Consider the following 12,651-nt stretch of genomic DNA (forward strand, 5'->3'; position numbering starts at 1 on the left):
TCGCTTCCAACAACCACTAATTAAAATAACCACTAATTAAAGTTGGAAGTTACTGGAAGAGAAAAGATGACGATTGACAGACGACTTAAGGATTGCAAATTATAGGAACCAGGAAAGCAAGATGAAGGAAGCAAACTCCAAAAAACAGATGTTTGAGGAAAAAAACTAGACAAATAAGAGTTTTTAGAGCACTTAGGAACAGTCACAGAAAAAGGATGAGACTTAGTTGAATGACGAGTAATGCGAAAATGAACTTTAGTAGATGGCACAAGAGACGCTTGCTCTTTAGAGCAGTGCCCTCTATAGTATTTGCAGAAAAGAGAGAGAGAAGCAACACTACGACGATGTGATAATGGTTGGAGGCCGGCTGCAAGAGCAGGTCCAACTATGTTTACAATGCATTTTTGCACCCTGTCCAAAAGAGAAAAAGCATCATTAAAAGATATACCCCAGATATGGCAACAGCATTCCTACAAGACTGGATTTGAGATTTATAGAGATAGAGAATAGAACCCGAAGTAAGAAAATGTCAAGCTCGATAAAAAGATGCAATCTTAGCAGATGCTAATTTTGCAACTGATTTGATATATGGTTTCCAAGAAAGATCGGAAGTAAGAGTTAATCCTAAAAGATAAAGAGTGGATGACTCATCGAGTACATTTCTGTTCATAAATATAGGAAGATCTAAATTATTGCGTTAAAGATTGGCTGAAAAAAATTGAGTTTTATCTGTATTGAAGTTCACCAGCCACTGTGAGTGTTTGTTAAATAAAGATTGCCCCATGCTGTAGCAGAAGTGAGATTTTTTTCAAGCTCAAATGGCCCCTCAAAGCAATTAGAGAGTGTTGGCTTCTTATCACGACAAGAATAAATAGTAGTATCATCAGCAAACAATGCCACCTTAGATGTGGATCTGGAATCTGGAAATCTGGAAGATCGTTAATGTAAATTAAAAAGAGTATAGGGCTAAGGATAGAACCTTGAGGAACCCCTGAAGTTACAGAATAAGAAGAAGAGTGCTGTCCATCGAGGACAATTTTTATACTACGATTGGAAAGGAAGAATTCAATAATCTTAAAGATGTTGTCAGATACACCATAAGAAGAAAGTTTATGGAGAAGACTAGCATGCCAAACTTTATCAAAAGCTTTTGAAATGTAAAGAGCGATAGCCTTAACCTCTCCACCTATATCTAATGCACAATAAAACTTATTGATTATTACTGTTAGCAAATCAGTTGTAGAATGAGAAGATCGAAATCCATATTGATGGTCAGAAAGTAAGTTATGAGATTCAAGATAAGAAATTAAGTGTTTGTTAAATAAAGATTTAAAAGCCTTGCTTATGATAGGAAGAGGACTAAATGGTCAAGCAATGGATCAACCTTTTTGTCGGTAATCTCAGGTAGAATGCAACCAGTGGAATCAAGAGATGATATTGATGAAAAGTTTTTAGCAAACAACTCAGCTTTGTCTTTAGGTGAGGTGACAAAGTCTGAACCATGCATAATTAAAAAGTTAACTAATATAAAAAAAATATATAATGAAATTTGAAACGTTTTCTTTTAGCCAAAATTTTTCATATTATTAAAGTTATATTTAATTTGTTGAGATCTTTTCTTGGGATGACGGTGACCTGGTTAAACAAGAAAATGCTAGAGAGACAAAATGCTGTCTTGCATGTCAAGGAGATAAAAGAAGCCCAAACTGGAAAACTATTAGCAGACATCATGTTCGAACTGCATTAGGAGTTTAGTATAAATTGGAAAGTATGTAGAAGCAAATTATTTCAAAAACCGTCAATAATATTTTTTAATTTAAAAGTGTTTGGTGTTATAGTCAATTGAAATTGACTCCAAAAATGGTATTTTAATTAAGCTGTTTTAATCTTTAGGCTTTTGCAACAACAAAAGATAATGGTTCAAACTATGTAAGTGCCTTCAACCAGCTTGGTTTAGACAAAGAGGAAAAGCAGAGAGAGAAGGAGGATCCTGAGTTGATCAACTCAACGCCTTTCTTGTTAGAGGAAATACTTGAATGTTGCACTGATGACATCATTCTTCCAAAGCACTGCCGTTGTGCAGCTCTCACAATAAGCTTGTTAGCTTGTAAGGACTTTAAAGTGCCAGACTGGACTTTCAATGCCAGGCCATTGTTTTTAAAACATAGGGTAGAGTAAGTGACAAGGTGGTAAAATGGTCCAAAATCAAGGTGTCTGCTAAAAATAAGTTATTACTTAAAATATTCCCTTCTGAATTCAAAGAGGCTTGGGTAGGCATGTTTCTCAAGTACAACACAGTGCTACCCCCACCATCATCCATTGAGAGGCTCTTCAGCTATAGATCTGATATTCTTAAACCCAATGAGTCATCACTTAGCTACCAAAATTTTGAACAGCTTGTTTTTACAAAGAGGAACATAATTTTTTTTCTATTAAAAATTTTTTTTGCTGTGGACTAGAAGCGGACTAGCGTTACTAATTTAAAAGTTTGAAAAAATTGCAAAAGAGCTTCTACAGCTTGTAGTCCAGACAAATACCTTTTATAGTCTTGCAGAAGTGTGAGCTGGAGCTGTTGTCTATACTTTTAAAACTATTTAACAAAAGCTTTTCAGATTATTGTTTCCCAGCCTGCTGGAAAGTAAAAATTCTGGAGAGCGTTCTGATTCTTCTATACCATCTCATTAGTCTTCTTTCTATCATAAGCAAGACTTTTGAGTTTTTAATTAACAAATACTTGATCTCTCATCTGGGATCTAATAAATTACTTTCTGATAATCAATATGGATTTCAATATTCTCATTCCACCTCTGATTTGTTAATGGTAATAACCAATAGATTTATCGTGCATTAGATAGATGTGGAGAGGTTAAGGCTCTTTACATTTTTTGATAAAGTTTAGCATGCTGGTCTTCTTCACAAGCTCTCTTCTTACAATGTAACTGGTAAAATCTTTAAGATTATTGAACTCTTCCTTACCAATCATAGTATAGAAGTTGTCTTCAATGGATAGCACTCTTCTTAATTTCCAGTAACTTCTGGGGTTTGTCAAGGTTTTATCCTTGGTCCTATATTTTTTTTAATTTACATTAACGATCTCCCAGAAATTCTCACATCTAAGGTGGCATTGTTCGCTGATGATACTACCATTTATTCTTGTCTTGATAAGAATCCAACAATCTCTGATTGCTTGGAGAGGGCTTTTAAGCTTGAAAAGGATCTGACTTCTGCTACAACATGGGGATCTCAGTAACTGGTGAACTTTAACTCAGATAAAACTTTTTTTCAGCTTATTGTTATTGCAATAATTTATTTTCCTATATTTATAAATAATAATGTACTTGATGAGTCATCTAGCCTTCGTTTTTTAAGATTAACTTTTACTTTTGATCTTTTTTGGAAACCATATATCAAATCGATTGCAAAATTAGCATCAGCTAAGGTTGTATAAGGAAAATGTATATCTAAGGAAACTGTATATCAAATTCATTGCAATGATTTTTGCAATGAAAAAAAAAAAAAGGTTGCATCTCTTTATCGTGCTTGACACTTTCTGAATTCTATTTCTGTATAAATCTCAAATCCGTGCTTGTATGGAATACTATTGTTTTATCTTGAGCAGATCTGTAAATGATGCCCTTTCTTTGAACATCAGTTTTTTGGAATTTTCTTCCTTCATCTTGTTTTTTTGATTCACATAAATTTGCAAAAATTGTTTGCAAGTTGTTTGTTAACCATTATCTTGCTTTAAAGACTTCATCTTTTCTCTCCCAGTAACTTCCAACTCTAATAGTGGTTGCTTGCAGCCTTGTTAGAAGTGAGGATGTTTAATATATATATATATATATATATATATATATATATATATATATATATATATATATATATATATATATATATATATATATATATATATATATATATATGTAATATATATATATATATGTATATATATATATATATATATATATATATATATATATATGTAATATATATATATATGTATATATATATATATCTATATATATATACATATATTATATATATATATATATATATATATATATATATATATATATATATGTATATATATATATATATATATTTATTTAATGTATAGTTCTAAAGATATTTGAGTTCTAGCCATTTGAGTTAAAATCTCTAATAATGTCAACAACAAAAAAAGAATATTACATTATGTCAAGAATATTAAATTATGTCAAACTAGGTCTTAAAAGCAAATATTAGAGACTAGAATATTAAATTAAATTATAGAAACTTAAATATTACCGCCAATATTAGAGACTTGGACAAAAATAACATTAGTTGCCATGTCATAGAAAAAACAAATTTACATATATGAAAACATTATTAAAAAAAAAATACAATAATAACAAAAATATCGTTTGTTTGGTGTCAGAAAAAACCCTCTTTTTGCTGGCCTGTGTAATCTTCTCAAGAAATATGTGCTCATGTAATTATTAGAAAAATCTCAAATACTGTCAACAAAGTGAATTAATTAAAATCAGTCAGTTAGTCAATCAATCATTGGTTATTTGAAAACCTATTAATAAACTAACTAATAATAATAATTAATTAATAAATAAATAACTAATTTTGAATTCAAAGCAAATATATTCAAATCTTTTACCAACACAGTTTCCAGAAACATCTTCAATGAAACCAGGTTGACAACTACATGGATTTGTTGATTGATCAGTTTTTGAAACAATACATTGGGTATAAGAACCAGGGCATGAATTTTGGTTACAAACACAATTAACTCCATTAGGTAATTTATTACAAGTAAGAGATGAATGACACTCGCTGCAATTGCCAACTTATAAAAATAAAAGATATTTTATTAAAAAAATAAAGAATAATGTGTTTTACGGTTCTCATATAAAATATTTGTCTATTGCTTAAAAAACTCAATAAAAAATGATAAACTTAAAAATAAACATTATTGAATATAAAATCATCTACCAAGGATTGTGGGGTATTATGGAGGTGGTAACTTCTATTTATTTCTCTTCTGAGTTTTCCCCCTCATTCAACCCTTTAAATTTAAAGCATAAATTAGGCACTGTACAAAAAGTGATTTAATATTTATATAAGGTATTAGGATTTTATTATGGTGCTATTATTTGTTTTTGATCTTGATTTGTTGATATAATGCTATTAAAATACTAATAAGCTTTATTGTTGCTATGATACTGTTCATGTTTGTTGTTGTTATGATGCTTTTCATATTTATTGCTGCTATGAATTTATTAAGATTTATTATTACTATAATGCTATTCATATTTATATTGTTGCTATGATGCTGTTCGCATTTATTGTTGCTATGATACTATTTACATTTATTGTTACTTTGATGCTATTCAAATTTATTGCTGCTATGATGCTATTCAGATTTATTGTTGTTGCAACAATAAATTATTTTTGTTGTAAAAAGTACTTAATTATTTACGTTAGATTTTGTTTTTCAAACTGTGATGGCAACTTTTACTTTAAAAGATTCAAAGTTGATCTTGAATCAAAAATAATAAAAGTAATGAAAAAAGGAAATTAAATACAATAAAAATTAGTTAGTTTTAAGTAACATATTGCTTTATTTTAAGAAAAAATTTCAGTTCATTTATAAATTTATTATATGTCAAAGTATGGAATATTGTTGTCACATTTGAGCTAGGCCTCCTAATAGTGCAAATTTTAATTTAGAAAATTTTCAGAAATATAATAAAAACTAGAGTTAGGCTTGTTAAAGGTAGAATCACATCTCATAAGAAATGCAATTTTTAGCAGCTTTATCTCCCACTTTCTACACAACTGGTATTAACCTTTTTTTATGAACATGATAACTTTCTAAACAAATCGTTTTTTCAATTTTTACCATGCATTATAAAAATATTTGTTTAAGTAAAAACATAACACAATAAAAACCACAATCACCTCATAACTTTTTTTAAACAATATTTTTTATAGCCTTTTGTCAATAGGTCTTTAAATTTTATTATTTTAAACCTCTTAGCATGATGGCTGTTATTTTTCATAAAAACTTTTATTTTCATATGCTCGATCTTAGCATATACGTTTTTAGCATATACTTAGCATATACAATATAAGGTCTTAGCATATACAATATAAGGTCTTAGCATATACAATATAAGAACTAGCCTATTAGCCATGATATCAAGTGATTTTTGGAAAAAAAAATGCAGGGGTGCGTTTTTTTGTTTTTTTTTGGGAAATATTCAAAAATTCATATTTAAACATTGTTTATTTACATTTATTATATTTAATTAAAATTAACAATTAATATATATATATATATATATATATATATATATATATATATATATATATATATATATATATATATATTATATATATATATATATATATATATATATATATATATATATATATATATATATATATATATATATATATATATATTAATTGTAGGCTGTACGAATCAAGAAAACATGAAGATAAATGTGTATTCCAAAGGGTTGAAATGCGGGTAAAAGAACTAGACAAATAAAAGCTTTTAGAGCATGCAGGGACAGATACAGTAAATGAATGAGACTTAGCTGAATGACAAGTCAAGTGAGAATGATTTTTTGTTGATGGAACTAGAGATGATAAGTTCTTTGAGCAGCAACCATGATAGAATTTGTAGAAAAGAGAGAGAGATGCAACTTTACAACTATGGGAAAGAGGCTCAAGCTTAGCAGATAGATAGGTTACAATGTATTTTTGGACCTTGTCAAGAACAAAAAGAGCATCATTAGAAGAGCAGCCCAAATATGAAAGCAGTAATCCATACAAGGACAAATAAGAGATTTGTACAGGTAGAGAATCGAATCAGGAGTAGGAGCGATTGATTGTATATTTTGTTTACATGAAAGGTCAGTATTAAATGATAATCCAATAAGATGTAAAAAAGAGGACTCAGTGAGAGAGTTGCTATTTAATAATATTGAAACGTCGACTGTAATGTAGTAATTGTTTGCAGTAAATAACTAAGTTTTGTTGGAGTTAAATTTATAAGCCAAAATTTCTGAGCCCCAATCTGTAACAGAAGTAAGATCAGCAAAAAAAGCTACTTTGTATGTAAGGTTGTTGAGAGGATCGTTAATGTAGAGAAGAAACAAAACACGACTAAGGATAGAACCCATATATATATATATATATATATATATATATATATATATATATATATATATAAAATTATCTTCTCAAGAATTGAAAATAATGATCCAAAATGCAATTGTCAAAACAAAGCAGAATGCCCCCTGAATGGTAAGTGCAAATCCACGAATATTATATATAAATGCATCATTGCAGCAAAAAACCAACCCAACAAAGTTTATATCGGATTAACGGAAGGTGAGTGGAAAACCAGATACAACAACCACAAATCATCATTCAATAATATTAAATACAAAAGTTCTACCGCCCTATCAAACTATGTCTGGGATTTAAAAAACAATTTTAATGAAACCCCTATGCTAACATGGTCTATTCTCAAGTCAGTACCCCCCTACTCGAATATTTCCAAAAGATGCCCACTATGTCTATATGAGAAATTTACTATTATATCATATACAAAACCTGAAGTACAGTTGAATAAGAGAACCGAAATTATATCAAAGTGCTGCCACGAAAATAAATTCTTATTAAAAAATTACAAAGCTCACTACAAACCTAACTAACGACTAAAAATAAAAATAACTATACTAATCTACTCCATATATCTCTAGGCTAACTAATAAATTACTCACATACACAGCTTTTGTAATATATTTCATGATATTATATATATTTTTATATCAATTTTAATTCTTATTTTTTAATACACAAATAATACACATTAACACATAAAAAATAATTTAAACAACATTAAACATATAACTATTTCACAACTATTAGCCAACTAAAAACAAATAAATAATATTATTAACCTAACTACTAATCAATTTCTGTCCCGTAACAATCCAAAATACAAATATAAACCGTAACATCCACTAAACAAATCGTAGCAAGATTAAACTTTTAATACTTGCCTGATGATTGTGATAACACATGAAACTCAGAGTTACAATATTAAATTATATTATAAGTATTAGCATTTAGCTAATTCCTGGTACTGCGGATATATATATATATGTATATATATATATGTATATATATATATATATATATATTATATATATATATATATATATATATATATATATATATATATATATATATATATATATATATATATATATATATATATATATATATATATATATATATAGATTAGTAAAAACACATATCTAATTTTTTCTTTCTTCCACACAGTGTTTCTCCATCAGTAGGTTCATCAGGAAGATTCTTCCTGATTAACATACTGATGGAGAAACACTGTGTAGAAGAAAGAAAAAATTAGATAAGTGTTTTTACTAATTTATTATTTCTCTGTTCTTTAAGAACATTGAGCACTCTGTTTGTAGAATACATTAACATAATTTATATATATATATATATATATATATATATATATATATATATATATATATATATATATATATATATATATATATATATATACACAGTGGCGGCCAAAAGTAGGGAAACTTTTTTAAAATTACAATTTTTTTTATTTGTATTAAATAAAACCAAAATTATTTAACCCGAGTGTACTTGCAATAGTCTACTTTATATATACTACAAGTTTGAACTTGTCTTTTCTAAGACATTTTATTACATACTAATATTTCTTAATTTCGATTGGACAAAAGTATGGAAACTTGTTCAAACTTGTCACTAAACATAAACAAATCTTATCATTTAGAATTAAAACGTGTTAGAATCGACATCTTTGTTAGTTCATCATAGTTTACTTTTATATGAATCAGTATGGCACCGCGAAAATATTATTCTAGTGATATTAAAAATAAAATAGTTGAGTGTTTTAAAAACGGTAATAAACCAATTGATACTTCTCGAAATTTTCAAGTTCCAAAAGGTACAGTTTCAAAAATTATTAAAGAATTCAAAGAAAGGGAACTGTGGAAGTGAAAATGAAACCTCTAAGACCAAGAAAAACAACAAAAAGATTGGATAAAGTTTTAAAAAATACTTCTACAAAAGATCCTTGAAAGTCATCAAAGAATATAAAAGAAGAAATCTTGGAACAGCATGGAGTTTTATTATCTGACAGGACAGTTCGTAGAAGGTTAAATGATGCGAGCTTATTTGAAAGAGTGGCTGTCAAAAAACCGTTAATTTCTAAGAAAAATAAGATGGGTAGATTATTGTTTGCAAGGGAACATTTAAAATGGTCATAAGTTTCCATACTTATGACCAGACCTAATTTAAAAATTTAATTTTTTTTGTATATGTTAATAAAAAAAAAATGTTTTATTTTATTAAAAAGTTGTATTACGACTTCAATAAACATATGCATAATATGTAGTAAGTGTTGCATTTTTTAAAAATAAATAACCACTGTATATATATATATATATATATATATATATATATATATATATATATATATATATATATATATATATATATATATATATATAACCCTTCCCCCCTCCACCTTCCTTTAGATAAAATTCAGAACTCAGTTATTTTTATGTGTTGTGGTTATCTTTTGCAAATAATTTAAGTCTAGTTTAAGTTTAATTGTCCAATATTTAGTTCATGCTTAAGCTTATTTTCTATTCAACAGGTCCCTAATATTATTTAAAAAATGTTTATATTAAAAAGGTCAACTTAGAACTCAAATGAAGTGAAATTTTATATAAATCTATTAAAAAAAATATTTTTAAATAAAGATATCAAAAAATTATAGAAGTTCATGTTTTTTATTTTTGATATAAAAAATGTAGTTTTTCTGCAATAGAATCTAAAAATAGATTAACACAAAAGATAACCACACTATAATAAAAACACTGAGTTGTGATTTTCTATCTAAAGGGGTTTTAAAGCACCATAATATCTAAATATACATACATATATATATAAAGAGAAAAGATATCTTTAAATTATTGTGTAATTTCTTTTTGTTCTTCTTGTTGGTAATCATTTATGATTAAGCTCTCCATACAGGGGACAGAAAAAAAACCTTAGCCCCCCCCAATTATTTAAACCTCTAAACCAAATTAGCAAAATGGAAAAAGTTAAACATTCCTTTTGACATAAGATTATGTCTAAAAATTGAACTTGAAAAACAAAGCATGTTAAAAAATTCTGCAAGTGTTCTGATAGTACTATATGAAAATCATGTAATTAAAAAAATCCGGATAAAAAAATAAATTATAAATAAATATATCACGAATCATCAGATGAAGGTGGTCTGGGAAACTCCGTAAATAATTTACAAAGTATAATTAGTGTCCTGACTCTAAAAAAGCCCTAGCCATACTGGCCAGTGCTCAGTTTCTGAATTTTAGAAATTCTCTTTGAATTGTTCTGTCCTCAATCTTTTTTAAACTTATTAAAATATTTTTCTAAATTGTTTAAAAGTTTAATTAAATTTTATTTTAATTTTAAAAATAAAACAAATGAACCTAATGTTAAAAAGTATTTTATATTTAAAATTCTAATATTATTATCACATGTAATAGTTTAATAAATACATAAAAGAAGTAAATAAAATAATACTATAATACTTTCCAACTGTTTTTCAGTAAATTTTATTTTAATTTTTTATTGTTTTCCAATAAATCTTGTTTTAATTTTTAACAATGTTTAACAAGGTTAAAAACAAGTCACACCAGTTTTAATAAAAGTCAATTAACAATTTAAAAATAAATTGAATTTTACTTAGGATAAAAATATAATCAAAAAATAAAAAGAAACAGCACAAGAACATGCATAAAGCTTGGAAAAATAAATTATTTTACGAAGAACTATAATAACTAACAATAATAACTAAAATATTTGAGAAAAGTTAAAATCCAATATTATTGAATGGAGTAAAAATTTATTAAATTCCAAAATGTTACTCTTCTTAATCACCTTTTTGTTATTTCTAATAAATTAAAAAATTTTGGAAAAATAAAAAAATGATTTTTTAATGAATTTATTTTTTAAAATTTTTTTAAAATGTTAATTTATCTTCTTAAGGCAGAGAAGACCACTACAGACGAGAAGGCGCTATTTTATTTGTGGGATATGGTGGGAATTGAACTGGGAACTACTTATGAAGCGAGTGCGTAGAGCACTCGCTTCATAAGTAGTTCCCAGTTCAATTCCCATCACTACACCATCAAATTGATAACTTAAATTGATAATTAAAATAATAAGATACCTTATTTGTTTTAAAATAAAATATGATTTAAAAATACAAATACAATTATTGGCATAAAAAAGAAAAAAGAAAAACAGTGTGAAAAAATAAAAAGTTAAATTTATCCTATTTTCAAATTATTGTATTAGACCATTTTAGCATTGAGTAAAAAAAGCCACTAAATGTGAAAGGCAAAAAAATTTAATTAAAATGATTATTTGTATTTTAACTGTTAATAAGTGTAAGTAACTTTTAGTGTTTTAAGTGGTTTTAATTTTAAACATTTTAAGTTATAAAAAGTAAATAAAAATTAAGGTGTAAAAAAAAAGTGAAATAAAAACTTACCAACATTCATAGATATACTACTCAATTGTGATGCAACTGTAGTTGTGGCAAATGTTATTAAAATCTTAAATAGAAACATTTAAAACACTTTAGATACTAAATAGTTTTTAGTTTTTCTTTATTATTAATTGATTTAAAAAATCAAAAAATTTGTTAAACTGCCAACTAAAAATAAATTTAAAAAAATTTTTTAAATTTATTTTTTAAATCTAAATAATTTTCTGTTTTAAATTTATTTTCCCCAGGTCTCAGGAACTTTTTTTTCCCACTCTGTTTGTATTCAACATTCAACCAGGTTTTCTTATAAACTAATTTTAGATCTTTAATATTAATTAATTGGTAAAAAACTAAGAAAATGCATTGTGCAATTCACTTTAGTTTGTTTATGGTTTTAAAAATAATTAAAATATAATTAATAATAAAATTTATAAATTGTATGAATAATGAAAGCTAGATTTGTTATTGGTTTATAAAATGGCTTTTGAAAAATTAAACTTTGATTAAAAAAATATAAAAAGAACTTTTTTATCAAAAATTTTTATTATTTTTAATGATTTAAAAATTACTTAAAGTAATCATTTAAAAAATTAATAAAATTTTAAATCTACTTTTTTTTTAAACATGATTAAGTGAACCCTAAGTATGTTTAACAGTGAAACAAATTACTTATTTACAAAATTTTGTAAAAAATTTAAAAATAATAAATAATTATTAATATAACCTTTATAAAAATGTAAAATTATCATTATTTTAGATATTTTTGCATAATTTATAGAACCTTAATTAAATATAATTTTTCAAAAACAGATTTTGTTAAATAGGTCACTCTAATAAAGTTAAAAAAAAAAAATTACCTCCATTTTAGATCCTGGTTTTCCAACTTTAAAGACCTAATTTTATATAATTTAGAAGACCTAGGCTTATGTAATTTAGAAAACCTAGGTTTATGTAATTTAGAAGACCTAGGCTTATGTAATTTAGAAAACCTAGATTTATATAATTTAGAA

At 26.2% G+C, this 12,651-nt stretch overlaps 1 protein-coding gene across 2 annotated transcripts in view; it reads right to left on the reverse strand.

Annotated features, from left to right (window-relative positions):
- The window catches only part of LOC136080742 (uncharacterized), a 122,632-nt gene that overhangs the window by 33,005 nt on the left and 76,976 nt on the right, over window positions 1-12,651 (reverse strand). For both annotated transcript variants that reach the window (XM_065797785.1, XM_065797786.1), the window contains exons 9-10: window positions 11,645-11,708; window positions 4,649-4,837 (exon numbers count right to left, since the gene is read on the reverse strand). In XM_065797785.1, the coding sequence (XP_065653857.1) occupies window positions 4,649-4,837; window positions 11,645-11,708 (253 nt within the window). The remainder of the gene's footprint in view (window positions 1-4,648; window positions 4,838-11,644; window positions 11,709-12,651) is intronic.

The sequence above is a fragment of the Hydra vulgaris genome, chromosome 05 (genome assembly GCF_038396675.1).
Source record: "Hydra vulgaris chromosome 05, alternate assembly HydraT2T_AEP".
Lineage (NCBI taxonomy): Eukaryota > Metazoa > Cnidaria > Hydrozoa > Anthoathecata > Hydridae > Hydra > Hydra vulgaris.